General features: G+C 38.1%; 1 protein-coding gene across 1 annotated transcript in view; it reads left to right on the plus strand.

The window, feature by feature from the left end:
- Positions 1–17707, plus strand: part of PRTFDC1 (phosphoribosyl transferase domain containing 1) — a 45420-nt gene continuing 27713 nt past the window's right edge. Inside the window, exons 1-3 of the mRNA XM_080583368.1 lie at positions 1–120; positions 3951–4057; positions 5811–5994. Coding sequence (XP_080439494.1) covers positions 61–120; positions 3951–4057; positions 5811–5994 — 351 coding nt within the window. The 5' untranslated portion in view covers positions 1–60. The remainder of the gene's footprint in view (positions 121–3950; positions 4058–5810; positions 5995–17707) is intronic.

A 17707-nucleotide genomic window follows, 5' to 3' on the forward strand; every position in this document is an offset into this window, starting at 1 on the left:
GCCCCTGCCCCGGCCCGGCCCGGCCCCGCTCAGCCCCGCCCCGCCGCAGCCCCTCGGAAGATGGCCGGGCCGGGCGGCGGCGGCGCGGCGGAGCGGGGAGGCGGAGGCCGCGGCGTTGTGGTAAATGCGAGCATCGCCCGGCCCGGCTCGGCCCGGCCCGGCCCTTCGCGACCCCTCCCGCTACCCCGCCGCCCTTCCTTCCTCCTTCCCTTCCTCCTCTCCTTCCTTTCTTCCTTCCCGCCCGCCGCCATGCGCTGCCGCCCGGTCCCCCGCGTCCTGCCCGGCCCCGCTGGCTCCGGGCTGTCGCTTTCACCAGGTTGCTTCGAGGAGCTGAGCTCAAGATCCCCAGAGACGCCTGGCTCCCACCGAAGTGGTGGGACGCCTTCGAGCACCTCTGGGTGTTCCTTACCTTGCTGCATGGGCTTCTGCAGCGCGTTTGGAGGGTTTGGGGATAAATCGGTTATACAAAAGTAAAGGACTGTGCTCATTATTCTGAGTGATTAATGAGATCCCCCCCCAAAAAAGCAGATGCCAGGCTGACAGATTCTTCGCTGTGAGGGTGACAGAGCCCTGGCACAGGCTGCCCAGGGAGGCTGTGGAGTCTCCTTCTCTGGAGATATTCAAACCCCAGATGCCTGGATGCCATCCTGTGCAGTGTGCTCCAGGCGACCTGCTAGCAGGGGTTGGACCAGGCGGTCTCCAGAGGTTCCCTCCAACCTCAACCATTCTGTGGGTTATCGCCACCACTTTAGGAATGCTTTTATTTTATCGCAATGGTGGGATTTTAACCGAGTTAGAGAGCAGCAGCCCAGAGCTGAGGGCTTGGCACGGGCAGCAGCCAGGGGACACAACCACGACAGAGACCCACCACCTCCCCACCGACGAGCCCCTCACTCTGTGCCTGAGCTGTGTCTGGAGCCGCCCTGCATCCCCTAACACCTCTCCTGACACCAGTGCGATAAATGCTGGGTTGAACATGTGATTGCTTAGCATCAAAGCAACATGAGGACGTTGCAGAGGAGGAGGTGGATGTTCATCACTGTGCTCTGCTGTACTAACTTCATTTCTTGTGCTTGGTACACACCAGCGTGCGCACACACCCCCAGAGAAAACAACCACAAGTAAGGCCAGTGCAGCATGATTTTGTTTACATTTGTAAAGCTGGACCTGGCTTTGTGCTCAGCTCTCCCATTTCATACCAAACCAGAATCCAGATCTTTAAAGGAAGTACTGTGCTTAAACCTCATGTATGCCCACATTGGTAGACAGCAAAGCTGGCAAAGTTCTTCCAAAGCTATCTTTAGAATTTCTCCATTTTCTCTCTCATGGAAGGAAGCCTTTCAGGTATCACCATGTACTTGCATTCTTATTTGTATATGTTCACATCAACTTTTTAGAGACTCATCAAAGAATTTCTGCTGGGCTGCTTGAACGTTCCAAACATGAACTTCAGAAATAGCTCTTTCTTTCTTTTTTTTTTTTTTTTACACACTTGTGTACCAACATATTTAGTATATATGTTTATCTGGACAAAGCAATCATAAATATTTCCTTGACATTTCCAAGTATTAAAGCCAGAAGTAAATGGAAGTTGAATTTAATTTGGGATGGGCATTTTTTTGATACTCAGTTATTAAACTGAGGATAGTCACACAATTCACAGGTAAAATGCCCATCAAAAGTTACAGTTACCTGAAAATTATCCTGTAGCATAACACTGTGATTAGCTTTGGGGTAAATTAGAATTTTTAAGGCTTATTGTTGGGAAGTGCCTGGTTTTTTAAGAAATAAAAGAATGTGGAATAGGCGTATTACTTTAAAAAGCAATTAGTTAGAAAGTACATATGAATTTAATCTTGTAAATGAGAACTTCTTTATTCTTGCAAGGTGATGTAGCTTATGGTTTTTTATTCATGAAAACCAGTAGGATAGATAGAAGGATAAGGATTTTGTACCAACTCTGTGCCAGAAAGGACAGATTGTAGCTGAAGTAAAACCTATTGATTTGTATGAATTCTGAGGCAGTTTCAATTCATTTAGTTTGATCTTCAGCACCATGCTCAAAAACATGTAATTTGATGAGAATGATGCCTAAATAACCGATACTGACATGGGTTCTTAGCGGGTGCTTATAGTACTTATGTAATTTAAAGCACTATCTGAAATTGTTTCCTTTTATGTTAAAGTGCTTTTGCAGGAAACCATGCCAGACAGTTCATTGCTACAAAATATTTTAAAAGTGTCAGCCACCCCTATGTGCTGAAAATGAAGATAGGAAAATAGGCTTCCCAGGCCTTCTGCAGCAGTGTTTTTGGAGCAAGATTTGCCTCTCATTAAAATCCTTGCCAAGGAGTATATTTATCCTCTCCTGTTTCTATGGAGACGAGGAACAGAATTAAGTAACTTTTTTTCCTACGTGTAGTTTCAAGGCTGGTGTAAGCCAGGGGAAAGCTTTCATTGATTCCAGTGATCTCTGAGTCACACTCTTTATGTGCAAATGTAGTAGTTACCAACAAAGTATTTTTCTGAATACAGAAACTGTTCGGCAGAGCTCGAAAACCTGGCCATCTAGGTGTCTGTAGCTGACACTGAACATGCAATAAAACCCAAGCAAACACAAATCCATGAGACACGGCACTGTTACAGGACAGCACTAGGCAGAGCTGGGGGTAAGTTCAACAAGGCTACAGGGCTGGAGGAACAGCTCAGCATCCAATACGTTGTGTTACCCTAGGTACTTCTGCGACATGGGTTATTGCTCTGCCAGATGAAATCGTAAGCAGAGGTTCAGTGACAGGCATTTAAAGGCCCTATTCAGCAGAAATGCCATTAAGATGTGCAATTCACAGTGGCAAGTCTCTCACCATGTATCCTGCTAATCAGTGTTCATGTGGTCAAGGAGAAAGCCAATATGTTACTTGATGAATGTGGTTGTACAAAAAAAAAAAAAAAGCTTGTTAGGTGTCACTTTTTTTGCTGAATCAATAACAAAGCAAAAGTTTTTAATGTTTCCAAGAAACCTCGTGAGCCTGCAGGTCTTGTCTTTCATACAGAACTGTGAAAATTGTGGGGAGTTTGCCTAGTTTTTTTGTTTTTCTTAGAAACGTGGTGATGACTTTGCATCTTCACAACTTTCTGAAGCCCTTGCCTTCTGGCTGATTTTTGCCCTACATAATCTCTACTGCCATCGCATTCTATAGTATCTCCCAATTTTTGTATTCTGACAGTTATGACGCTAACACGTATTCAATCTGAAAAATATTTTTTGCTGTAAATGTATGTATGGTTCTACAGACTAGCTGACAGTGAGGTGAGATATGAACACTTGGTAATAGTTTATGTTTGATGACTTATCTAAATTAGGAACCTTGCCTTTGGCAAGACATACGGTCTTCTACTGATTTGTACAGACACAGCCCACGGACCACATCGTCTACTCTCCCTATGTACGCTTTCATCTGTAGAATTTTTATTAATGTGACTTTAAAAATACCTCGAAAACAGAAATTCACAGTTTTAATATATGATTTATGCCTGCTAACCCTCATTGGAAAATCCTTTCTTTCTGGTAATCTTACTTTTAACTTACTTGCTTACAAGGTTTTCCAGTTTGAAAGTAGTAAGAAACTTAAACTTGCCACTCGTTTAGAATTATTTCCCCTATGTGTCATGCTGTTTATAATTTCAGGTGAATTTTGCCATTTTCTGTGGAAAAAACAAACAAACATTTAATTTCTGAGGTATACTGAGAAGCAAAATGACAAATGGGAAAAGTGAAATAGTAACCACTGATTACATAATTTTGAAGTTTATGATTTGAGTGCCAGCATATATGAAACAGAGTGTGTCATACTATTAATTCAATACAGTATACTAAAGCAATGGTTTTACATCAGCTATATATTGTCAAACACCATGAAGTATTCCTAACAGTATTATTTAATACTCAGATTTCAGACAATTGGCCCGGATACAGTCTGGATTTGTTCACTTATCCTCAGCACTACTATGGAGATCTGGAATATGTGCTCATTCCTCATGGCATTATTGTTGACAGGTATGTGTGGTTTGTTACTAAATAAATATTTTGGTCAGTTCTTTTGACCAATACTTTGTTCATTCTTTTTTTGTAAAGCCTGTGATCCACAAATAGTGTATATATAACATTTGTTCTAAAATATTGTATTATCAATTATAAATTGTATTATCAATTATAAAAATACTTTTTATGTAATTTGGGAAGTAAAAAAAATGTTAGGAGGTAGGAAATGCTAGACACGTAGTTGTCTTTTGCAATTCATTATCTAATTTCTTTCACTTAGTTTCTGATTTGGGCATTGAGTGAGACAGGGGTCCCACAAAAAAGAGATTGTGATCATGTAGTGAAACTGGCGTTGGAGTGTTTACACACAAGAGGGATGAACCAACCGTGGAAGGGCAAGTAAAAAGCTTTGAATATAGTAATACTTGACTGTCCCACTTGTGCCCTGTCTTGTGTTCTTAATATAAAATGGAGGAAAAAACTACTTTTAATTACGTACAACTTTAACAATTCCCTACTACAAATTGTTCATGTAGATAACCCAGTTGTTCCAGACTGCACCATTGACTTCTGCCATTTAAGCTGTGTAGCTAGCCCAGGATAAGGCTGGGGGGTAGACTGTGTCAGTCCAGAAGCTGTGTTTGAAGAGTGGCAATGGGAAAGGTTGATCACCTCTCATTTCTTATCTTACAGTAGCTCCTGTATGCTCTCAGCATAGGCATCTATGGTGCTTTGATATTTGTGGTAGTCCAGCTCAGTGTTCATACTCAGTTATTGTTCTGAGTAATTTTTAACAAAGAATTGGGAACATCTGAATGGAATTTCATGGGACATTTTCAGCCTGCAGCTTTCTACCTACCACATTTAAACAGCCAGTTGCAAGTACTGAAATTGTTGGAACTCCTTGAAAGAAGATTGTAAACATCCATCACAAAGAAGAGTAATGACTCCTGTATTTGTTTTTACACACAAGCTGTCTTTCATAGCCTTTTAAGTTACCATCATCTTGAATTTTCCATCTCTTGTTTAAGGTCAACTGACTCTTAATTCCTCTTTTTAAATAAATATGTTACAACTTCATTTCTCTTGATGTTCACTATAAATTTGTTTGAAGTGAGCATTGAACTCCATTGTTTTTTTTTGTACTCCAGCAGAATGAATTCAGAGGCCTATCAAACAACTTTCCAGAAAAAACGTATTTAAAGAAAATAATGCACTGAGCTGTTTTTCCTCAGAACATCAAATGTCATTTTTCTCTTTTCTGTTGGTTTTATATTTTGATAAAATATAAATATGTTGATATTTTATGTCTAGTAAAGACTTTGTACCCATTTTAGATCTATAATACCATCTACCTTGCTCTTTAGAAATCAAAGCCATTTAAAATGAGAATTTTACATGTAAAATGTGATTTTACAGAAATAATGCACGTTGAGGTTTTCTGTGAGATAAAACTGAAGTCAGTGTTTCACTTATTACCCTAAAGTCTCTGAAATGCTTATGAATTCAATATACTCACTAGATGTGTTACTCCCTTTTCTGTAACTGGGGATTTAATGTGTTTAAGTTTGTCTAGTTCGATTCACACACTTTGCATCTTGCATCCAACACTCCTTATCTGCCTGTTGTGAACTTGATCCAAAGCCATTCAAGTCAAGATGCTTAGGCCAACTGTAGGTCAAGATATATTCTCATTACACTATTTTGCATACTGTAAACTTAGAGTATCCACATCTAATGTTATTTTATCCTTATTTTTTTGCCTCAGGACAGAAAGATTGGCTAAAGATATTATGCAAGACATTGGAGACAATGATATTGTGGTTCTCTGTGTACTCAAAGGTGGCTACAAGTTCTGTGCTGACCTTGTGGAGCACATTAAAAATCTCAGCAGAAATTCAGAAAGGTTCATCTCCATGAAAGTCGATTTTGTTAGACTGAAAAGTTACCACGTAAGTCAACAACTTACTTATGTAAATTCTGGTTGTATATTTGTAATAAATAGTGGGCTTTTGTAAATGGGATTTTTTTTTCAAACTACAAGAAAAACAATTTGAAAAATGTTTTTGTTTGAAAAAATTGTGAGGTTTTTTTTCCAAGATATTTGTTCATGTCCCTTTATACTTTATGAATAGTATGAGTGATGATATGAAGAGTCCTCAAGCTGTATTTTTTATTTAGTCTGTCATCACTTTTGGACAAAAAATTATTCAAGTTTCCATCCTGTAAAATGTCTGCATGTTATTCCTGAAATCCTGGACAGTTCTGTTCAAGTTTGTTTCTCGTTACTTCATGTTCCGTTCCCCCCGCCCTTCTATAGTTTGGCATAACTGCAAGATGATGAATCTATGGCATATTCTAAATGTTTAATGCTAAGTAAATGAAGTGTTTTACTCTTCATAGCATGCCGTTTACATAGTAGCAAAATATACCACTAGATGATGATAGTGCTTTATAAGAAAATGAAATAAGGCGTTGAACCAAATCCAGTGTTGAGGAAAGGATCAAGACTTCCTGTTATCTTCTGAAGAAATTATGCAGTAATGATTCATTTTCTTCCATGAGGCAATGCTAATGAGATGACCTGCATCTTTTTAGAGTGCGTGATTACGATTTCTATTTGCATAAGCTGTACAAATATATTCCACCTTGTAGTTCACACTCCATAGTGGGAGAGCATTTCTAGAAGTTGTCCTAGAAATGTCTGAGGAAGTACACCAAATAAATGGAGTGATAATACAGTTTCTCTCTGAGCATAAATGCAATTTGCTGAGTCCAATAGCTCCTGGAATAGCTGTATGTCTGCTCCACAGGCAGAGGCTGGTTGGTTGGCATTTTGCTCTGACCTCAGTGACCATAAGCTTTTCCTAACTTTTACAAATCCAGCCCAAGTTTTTTTTTCCCTATCACAGGATGAAAGCCTTTTGACACCATTTGGTTAGGATTTCGTCCTGTGTCTTCTGTTTCAAGAACTAGTCAGGTCAGTGAAGGACATGTACAAGATAAAGATTGTACAATTTCTAGCTATTTAGCAGTATTACAGAACTAATAAATAAAGCAAAATGTTATGTTTGTCTCACATGAAGGCACATAGAAATTATAGAATTTTTTTTCACTGTGGTAATGATAGTGCTTCAATACTACTGCTTAAAGAATAGTAGAATTATTTAAATGCTTTTTGTTTGTTTGTTTGTTTTGTTTTGTTTTGTTTTTAACTTTGCACCTGGCATTATAGGTAATGTCCATGTTTTTCTTATTGGGTGTCTCTTATCCAGTATGAGGATACCAAAGTTTTAAAATTTCTTTCCTCTATGAAAAGTCAACACTTATTAGCAACACTAACCCATAACCAGTAAGTGAGAGGAGATCTCTACCACAAAAGCGTGGAAAGCTTTATATGAGACTCCCAGACCCTCCATGTCAGTTTATTCTGTAATAGCATACCTCTCACAGTGTTTTACAATTCAATAAGAGGCAAAAAATTACAGGTTTAAGAGTAAGACTCTACATGAAGTCTTGGAGCATCACCAATTCCATTCTTTTCCTTCCTTTTGCCTTTTCTGTTCCACATTTTCTTAAGGCTTATTATTACTTTTGACCCTTTTTTTTTTTTTTAATCTCTCTTTCATTTTACAGACACTGTTCTTCTCATGTAATTTATCTTGCTTCCTTTTACTAACTGTTACCAATTTCTCTCCTAAAGGGAGTCCTGCTGCTCTCAGTATACTTCCTTCAGATATGTCTTCTCCCCTCACCCCCCTCCAGCTGTTTAAATGCAACAATTAACTTCAGCTCAAATTCATGAGATTTTGAATTGTCTCATTCCAGCTTCAGTACTGAAAGGTTAGTTGATTTTTAGAGGTTGTAATTTAAAGGGGGTATTCTTGGTTTAATTGTGTAGCAAAAATGGGCTGTATTTGTGATCCGAAGTCAGATGTTGGCATCAGTGAAAGTACATCTTAGCTGTCAAGTAGCAGTGGAAAATGTTGTATTTTGATGTCTAGCATACAGAGATGATTTCAAATAAACAGAGACTACAAATGAGACCAACTTTACATGGGTCTTTGTTTTTCAGACCTGTCATCATATTCTAGAGTTTAGACATTTAATTAAGGTGTTAAGATCTACTTTCATATTAAGCTGCTGAAAGTTGTAATATCAATTCTTATTTAGACTTCTTCATGCAAATAATTTGATTTTTAAAAAAGCTTACTATATTTAGTGATATGAGTGGCTGCATGTACTTCTAGAGTAAGGATGGTTTTATTTGGTTTACGAGCCTGGACATTTTTATGAGAAAATTTCCCATGGTTTACAAGTACTGTCTTGTTTCAGTATCTCAAATTGGCATGTCAGATTACTGAATCTTGTTTATATACAGGTAATGTGGGGAAATACTGTTAGTTTATTATTTTCAGAGGAAATCTAACATAGGAAACCATAGCTTAAAAATCATGTAGTTACACTGTTTATGTTCTACACACATCAGTATTAGTTCTTAGACCTTTAATAAAATTCCTGTAACTGAATGTGGAGGTTTTAGCCTTATCTGAAAGCATATTTTTGCTTCCTCTAGAAACTGAACTGTATTTTTCCATTTCTTTTTTTTTTCCCCTACTGGAATGCCAAAATGATGCAGTACAGAAAGTTAAGAAGCTTATACACACAGACAGAAAATTACAGGCTCAAATGTAGATCAGTAAAAAAAAAATAATCAGGTATGCTTAATTTGTAAGAAAAGTTTATATCTGTAAATCCAGAAATACACCATTTACAGAAAACAAAAGAAAACAAAAACACCAATTACGTTGTGCTAACTTAGATTTGAAGGCTTTTTGATTTCTCTTAAGTAAAAATTATTAATAAATGTATAAAAGATTAATTATGAAATGGGAAAGAATTGTGTCTGGAAGATGCATGGAGTGGCACCCTCCACAGAAATATGACAAATTCTTTGAAAAATGCAGTTTCTTGTAGACTTAACAAGTGGTGTGATAAACTTATTGTATTTTTTTTGTATTATTTTTTTTTTTACATAAGCTCAAAATAAGGAGATAGTTTACCTGGGGATTTGATTAGAGGCTGTATGGTGACTTTACAAGCTTCCAGCACAATGGGCAAATTAAAAGAAAATACCAAGGTGAGAGTTAGGAAATATGATTATTCAGATAAACATACGGAAGTAGTGTGTAGATACTGTAGGGTAAGATTCAAGACGTAGATGGAAAGGAAAATAAAATCCAATGGTGAAATTTGAATGAGAAACAGCAGTTCTGAGTTTTAAGAGTAGTGAGGCCGTAAGTATAGTGGCTAGACAAAGAAGTGCTAGCATAGTCCTTTCATGAAATACGGTGCAGGTATGGATAAGCTGCATGCCAAGTTTTAGGGGAAAATGATGTATTCTGGAAACAGTGATGTAAGAACTGAAAGAATTTGGCAACATCTTAGATACCAAGTTCTAAGAAATTGGACTTGAATATGGTATAAGTTAGGAACAGTGGAATTCACTGCAGAGATTTTTGAGTGGAAGAATAATATCTAATATATTCAATTTCACCATATTGAATTTTTTCCTGAGTGATCACTCCTACACAGGGAGTTGAAAAGTGATGAGAGTTTCAGATTGATAGAAGAATTCAAAAGTATTTTCAGAAACATGGTAGGTTGAAATCAGGAATGAAAAGTATTGAAGAAAGAGGATGGGCTTGCAAATGTCACGTAAGGACAGTATGACACCAGTGGGAGAGTTAAGAAATATGGATCCAGAAATTCTTTAATATATTTGTGATATTGAGAGCTTCAGCAGATTAAAGAACTAATTCAGAAAAATCCGGTGGGAAGTGCAACAGAGAAAGCTGGAGGTTGTTTCACTAAGATGCTTACAGATTAATGGATAGGACAAGACATGAAAGAATGTTTGAAGATGAAGAAGAAGAGAGAGTGAGCAAAGGAATAGAAGACGGATGTCACATACAAAAGGGCTAAAGGGGATGTGTTTTAGTAAAAAAACATAGTGTGAGGTCACCCAAATCTTAGACTTTCTGTAAAGAAGTGAAGGTTAACAGGATCCTATCAGTTTTCTTATTTAAAGCATATCTGTTTTTCATGCAGAATAGTATAGTGTTCCTGAACAACAATAAGAGTGTCTCTTTGTTCAATGTGGAAGAGACAATTTAGGACAGGCTAATAAAGGTAAAGGCTCAATTAGATCTTGAGACAGAAGATGTTCTGGCTCCTCAAGTTTATAGGTACAACAACAATGTCCTGTCCCACGGGTATGCCAAATGTGATCTCTAAACCAAAGCTCAATTCTGGAAAGGAATTGAAAAAATTTAGTAGATGAGTAGAGGAAGCATACAGAGTCCGTAGATATGCTTGAGAAGTTTTTAGCAGCCTCTCAGCAGAAGAGAAAGTAAATACATGTGAATTAGGACTTCTTTGGTGGACAGATGATGGAAGCAAAAATGGAAAAAAAAAAACAGGCTAAGAGTTGTGGTTAAAACTGGTAGCAGGGGCTGGTGGGAGAAAGGAGAAACACCCATACTTGTATTGGGCAGACCAGCGTGTCTGTTACATGTATTGCTACACGTTCCTCTGAAATGTTTATTTTTCCCTTATCATTATCCATAGCTGTCTGTTTCATTCTCAGAATTATTACATGATACAAAGAAAGTATGATAGTAAGCCGTATGTTTTGGGGAAGGACAGGTGAGTCTTAGTGGCATAGCTTTTCCTGTGAGAAGCATGGTGAGCTGAACAAGGAGTGAGATATTTTCCTTTAGACTTTCGTGATTTCTTTGGTTATCCTTGTGTGGACTAGTGGGACAGAAGACCAATCATCTCTGTTATTTTGAACTTGTGTAGTGCACTTCTTCAAGAGAATAGTAGATGAATTGTGATAATCAGATAATGTATGATAGTTAAAATTCCATGTCAAGCACAGATTATTACAGAATATTGATCTGTTTTCCGTATAGTGCCTGAATTGCAGATTTTAGAAGTGCATTTTTCATATTCCGGTGGCAAGAAGGTATTGTTGAAAATCACCCTGAAAAATATGAATGAGCTTCAAAGGAATGTTGTTTGCTAGTCACTTGGAGGAAACTTGCAGTGGGTTATGTGGATTGAGCCAATTCATGTAATCCTTTAAAATTAATACATTATTTATGGTTTCCAGAACATAACTAATAAAAAAATGTGACCTCAAATTGTAATCCACGCACAATGGTTGCATTGAAATCTGTTCACAAACAAATCCATTGATATGATCTGTTTCCTCTTCAGCCTCCAGTTGTTTGAAATATATTTACAACTGTTGGTTATTAATCTTGGCATAAACACGACCATTAGTGCTGCAAAACTCTGAAAACAAGCAACAAAACAAGTATTGTTTAGTAGAAATCTGAATGTTTTTGTCTATACGGGGCCATTTCAGTAAATAGTTTTGCTAAACCACTCTACTGTAGGAGTAAGGAAACAGAGATTTTATAATGAGTAAGTTGAAAGCGAGTTGATAAATGTAGTAAAATAGTATATTTTTCTGCCTTGTAGCTTTACTTCTCATATGCCATTGCTAAATACTTACATCTTGAAAAGCAGAGCAGCGTGAGACATCAGACTATAACTACAGTAATGAACTGTGTAAAATATATATCCATTCTTTGCTTAATAGCCTGTTCCTATTCAATATTATTTTACTATGTGGAACTTGTTTTTTTCAAGGCCAGTGTGAATTTTACATTTACATCTGAAAACAATGCATTGTAATCTGTACCCTAAAAAGCAAGTAACTTCTTAATGACTTTATTAATTTAACAACACAAAAGAAACGACTAAGTGTACTGCTTGGATTTAATGATTTACATCTAATACCCAAACTCTTCACCAGTGTTATGATGATTGTTTTATCTCCATACCTACATGTCATGAAAACACAGCTTATGATCTCCCAAGTAAAGTGCACGTCCTGAGATGGAATCGACATTAGCTTTTGTAGTTACAGGCTTTGTCATGGGCAGGTTGTGAGTTCCTTTTATTTTGCTTCATTCACACATTTTAGCTGATGTCCATTTCATCTTCCTTGATGTTGAGCAGCCATGGAAAAATTAGAAATTGGAGCCTACCTGGTAGAATTAATTCCTACAAACTTTAAGGCCAAATTTTGCAATAATTTCACAAGATTGAACTCCATATTTTCTGAAAATGGTCAATTTGACAGGCAAATAAATATTTGTTGTAGGCAAAATGAGCTTTATTTACTTAATTTGTAGGGGCTGTCCATGTACTAGACAGTAAAACAAACAAACAAAAAAATCTGAAATATTCTCTTAACCTTCTTCAGGTGCATAGCTTGCAACTGCAGACAGTGAGCACCTGTGCAGAGATTAGAATTTTGCAGGATTACATTCTTTTAGAAGCTTATGGAAAACAAAAATGTCTTGTCTTTAGTCCACAGAAGCTACCAGTGTCAAGGATATGGCTCTTAACTTGTAGCCGTTCCGATAAATGTGTTCTAGTGGTTATAGACGGTTCTGCCAAGTGGATGTCTGTCGTATGGACAAGTTAAACATGGGAGGCTTGCAACTAGATTTCTGCTCCTAGCGTTGCCTGAGGGATCCTACCTCGGTGTACTTTTCCATGGATAAAATGGTATTTGGATCCTCAAGCAGTAATGTCTTTTTGAGTAAAAGCTCTGTGAAATGCTCAGACCTGTTAAAACTAGTGAGTAAAACGTCCTTTACAGTTCCAAGCTGAAGGTGCTGCCAAGTCTTAAGCAGGCACTTCTCTGTATCTGTAACTAGCTCTGTATTTCTGATGCTTTCATCATTTTCTGAAACTTAGTAAGACCTGAGATGCTTAATAAGGTGAAGAACACTGGAAAGAGATCATATGTTGTGCAGGGAGAATGTTTGGAGTTGCTAGAATTCGCGGTCTTCCTGTGTCCAAATGTTCTTTTTCCAAGTGTTAAGACTAGTTTAAAAACAGAAAGATTTTCATGAGGGAGACAAAAAACACTTCTACATTCAGCAGTGTCTTGCTGCAAAGTGTCAGCCTCAGAGACACTCAAGCTTTTCAGAGAAATAGCTGAAAAGGTATTAGTAGTGGAAGTTGTCCCAAAAGCTTGTTCTTGCAACTGGTTGAATATTTTTTTAAGAAATTTACAGAAATTTAATGAGGAAAATGTCAGCCCCATTGGTAAAAGCGTGGCTGATGTTGTTAGTGTAACAGGATGATCCAGACAACTTTGAGAATATACTCTCACGCCAGGTACATCTGCATTACACCAGGTGTAGTTAGTTCATGGTTTGGTGTAAAAACTAAGACTGTGGAAATGGGCCTTCTTTCTGATTTTCTGCACCAACAGCTGGGGCGACGATGATGTTCATTCTTCATCGAGTGCGGTGCCCTCATGCTGGCACGCTTGCCAGCTCAGGTGTTTCTGGGCTCATCCCGACCTGTCTCAGCCCAGGTGAGACCGGGTACTGGAGGCTTCGTATCTGAACCACTCCAGCTGGCTGGGTTTGCCTTCACGGAACCAGCTGCACGCGTGCAGCTCAGCCTGCCGGTAGCCCCTGCCGGAGGGAGAGTTGCAAGCGGCTGGGGACAGCCTGTGAGCAGTAAGGTCTGTAGTGAGCACAGCTCCTGCTGGAGAGAGAAGTCTGCCCGTGGTCTGGGGATCCTCATTGCCAGGGTGCAGCGCGGCAAGCCTCAGACCCCACCACTTCTTTATCTGAGGTGCGCCTCAGAGGGGTCAGAGGGAGCATGGATCAACCCTGATTGTTTTCAGAGAACCGATCCTCCTTTCATACAGTTCCAAGGCAGGCTGCAGAAGGCTATGCTATAACATAATAAACTGTGACCTTAATGCTCAGTGTTGTGGTTTGGAGGCAGATGCTCTCCTAGACATCCACAGCTTCCATTTAACTTGCTTGCAGAGTTGTGACATACGAGAGCTTGAAACCATCACTTGCTCAAAGCTCTCTTGAACATAAGGAGGAATAAAGTGTTTCTGATTTAAGTTATTTTTAATTAAAACATACAGTATTTTCCTGTTGGACACTGTTTAAGGGTTGAAGTGTTACTAATAATATAAGTAGGCGTTGATCTGTGAGCGTAGCTCAGGAAAGGTCATTATAAGCCAGGATACAGTCAGTTTATCAAGTTCATCTGTAATGTAAAACTTGCTCATAGAGAGGTGATCTCTGTAACTTTCTGCATCAGATAATACACCTACACACCACTTAAATATGTTAACACCATCTGAAGTCTTAGGGATTTTTTTGAAGTATGAGTAAGTGTTTCGGTGACTCATCTGAAAGATTTGGGGGAACCAAACAGATCAGCCGGGGGAGAACTGAGTAGGAAGCGGTCTGATTGCCATGGGGACAGAATGAGAGCAGATGTGGCCGTGAAGGCAGGGTGGTACTGAGCTGTCCTGAAGCTCTCCAGCACTATCAAAGTATTGTTTTAAGGCATTTATGGGACATATTGCAGCTAGTAATTACTTGTCTTCTCAAGATACTTTTCATTTTTAGCCATTGTTCCCCACTTAGGTACTGCCTTCCTTTATACTGCTTTGTGATTTTTAGCTGTGGAATTCTTCTTCCTAACTGAAAAAAAATAAAATACAGTATTCATGTATTGTGGGTTGATACTCTGTTCTGCTGGACTTCAGGTCTAATGCAAAGTCTTTGAGAGATTTTCGCTAATCTTTCTGGAGAAATTTGTCTCCCCCAAGGGTCACATTTTTCTAACAAGCTGTAATGTTTTCTTTTGAAAAATGTTTTCCAAATTGAAATAAATGTTTTAGATTATATTATGTTACAGAGGGTACGGCTACTATGTATAAATGAAGTTTTAGATTTGAAGTTCATTTTTCTTAACATTTTAAAATGTTTTCTTCATGAGCTTAAATCTTTGGTATTTCTAAGCAAGCCAGCCTTCTGGAACATCTTAACATTTGAGACCGTGGATGTTTTTAAAATTGTTCACTTTTAGAACATATTCAAAGCATCAAGGGATTTCATTCAAAAGCACTCAAGAGGTCATCGTTGCAAAAAGTTAGATTCGAAAGTTCCCCTGGATACAGGATTTGTTGTAAAGCAGCGGTTTGTTACAAAGCCTAAAAAATTGAAGTTCAGTCTCAGTAAAATATTTTGTTTCATATTCTGCCAAAAATGTAGCAAGCCACCGCTAAATCATGACATTTGCAGCAACACTGTATGTCATCATTAGGAGAGACTGGAATCTGTATTTTCTGACTGCTTCATAGGTTTTTGCAGTGAAGGGAGATGGGCTCTTACCTCTAAGAAATGTCCAGAAAATGATGGTTGCTAATCCTGCTGTACAAATAAGATCTGGCAAGTTTGAAAGTACCATAATATGTTTATCCATTGGCAGAGCATCACCTTGATTACTTATTTGGATGCTAATAATACCATTTAGTGTGTGGTTTTTTTAATTAAGATCTGAAATGGGGCAAAATTAATTAAAAGAAGCCCGAGGCTTCTAATTTTCCCAAGGAATTCTATGACTCTCTTCTGCTGGCATCCCGTACACGCTGTTTCTTAAAACAGATCATAGCATGTGTGATGTTCATGCGGTGCCACACCCCAGGGGTGCTGTAAGGCATAAACCAAAAAGGTTGCTTTAAAGGAATACAGCAATAATGAGAAGTACTCTATTATTGCAGTGCTTATCAGTGTGACAGATACGAAATTTGTTTCCCTCTTCCTTTGATAAACAAAAGTTAGAATATTGAAATACAGCAGGATTGATAGAAAATAACCTTGAAAAAAAATACTTGATGAAGGTTATGCATGTTGTCAAAAGTTTCCAAGTCGTCACTAGCAAGGGACTGAACACGGTATGAAAGAGAGCTACCGAGTTGTAATAGTCAGGGATACACAAGACTTCAGGTTGCTGGAAGGGCTTAAGCATTTGAGGTTTTTATCAGTATCATCTCTTGAGAATTTGCTTATAGCTATCTGTTGTCTCAGCCTATGGGTATTTGACAGATTTGAAGGTTCTTCTCCTTCCTTCCTTTTATCACCAAATCCTAGAAACTGCTGATAGTCGGGGTCAGAAGGTCAGTACTTTATGCTTAGTTCAGTGAAAGCTGTTTTCCCTTGTCCTCTCAGAAACCCTCAAGGGACAGGGTTTTTTAGTTTAGAGCTACAAACTTGGTATACGTTTTTTCACAATGTTCATTTACTTTCGTGTGTTACTCTTCAGCACAATTGAAAACATGGGGTAAGACGGTACACCGCGTAGTGTCCCAGCTGGGGTACTGAGCCCCTCTGTTGGTGCTGGTAAATGTGACTTCTAGTCCTGTCGCTGTAATGGTCATGTATACAATGATAAACAATAACTGGGTAAAAGACAGATACTCTAGTTAGCGTGGGCTTAAACCAACACTGACCTTTTCCTAGATGAGTCCAGTATAGTTAGCCATAGGTTGCTTGATGTTCTTTTTGATTTTTGCCTTACCGTGGCGTAGTAACAGGAGGAAGAGTCCCCCTGCACTCTTTAGCTTATGGTGTTTTTTTGAAAGCTAAGAAAGAAGCCCAAGTCACCTATTCCATGAGTGTGGGATTTTATTACATTATTATCACAGAAGGTGAGCACCCTTAGTAATGTCTCCTGGCAGTCCAAAATGAGCGCCTGAGTAGGATTAAGGCAGTTCTGGCAGATACACTTCCTGAATTTTTATTTTGCCTGAACGTTTTAAATTTGCTCTGCCTCTCATCTCTAGAGACAAAGTAGTGGTCTGAATCTCCCTTTGATTGAACAGCCCTGTGCAGTTGTACAATTTCTCATCCTGGAACATATGCAGATTTTATTTCTATGTTTTAAATGTGTTTTTTGTTTTTTTACAGAATAAAAACAAGTTAATAGTGTAAGAAAGCCTTGGAGTACACTGTGAACTCAGCTGAGATTTTAAGATATTTTGTGGTTTTCTTTTGTGTATGTTTCAAAAAATTTAGTATTGCATGTTCTGGATTTCATTTCTTGCTGATCTTTTTAAGTGTACAGGTGCTGTTTGTGGCATATGGGTATATGTGGTACTGCAGTCTTACTGCCTTATTCTTAAACAAAATAACCCATTGAACCAATACCAAGGAAATATGTAAAACCTAATTGCTAAACCGGAAAAGAAAATGTGAAAATAATTTTTATAATCGCTAATAGCAAAGTTAACTGTTCTAAGTTCTATTGCCATTTCCAGTAGTTTGACCCTTCTCCAGCAGTTTGTGCCAATGTAGCTGAAGTTATGTCTTTGTTCAAGGATTTTAAGGGGAGTTTTACATGCAATAAAACTACAGGGCTAGATCATGTATGCACTCACATATTTAGAATTCTTTCTCTGTTTGAAAATATTTGAATATTTCTTTATTCTGTATATCTACAGAACTTATTGATAGATGGAAATAGAGTGTCGAGCACATGCCTCCAGAAAAAAAATATGTAAAGAATGTACATCTTTTAATATCTATCCCTAGCAAATATATAGTTAATTACAGTTATAATCTGTATTAACCTATATTAACGGTATTAATATTGCATGTCAGTTCACCTCTGTTGATGTCTGAGAGTATACCCAAGAGAGGTCAATTCCAAATGCCTTTACCAGGAGGGGAAAAGCTTCAATGGCGGTTTCTGCTT

This window comes from Anser brachyrhynchus, assembly GCF_964034855.1.
Source record: "Anser brachyrhynchus genome assembly, chromosome: 2".
In the NCBI taxonomy this organism is placed as follows: Eukaryota; Metazoa; Chordata; class Aves; order Anseriformes; family Anatidae; genus Anser; species Anser brachyrhynchus.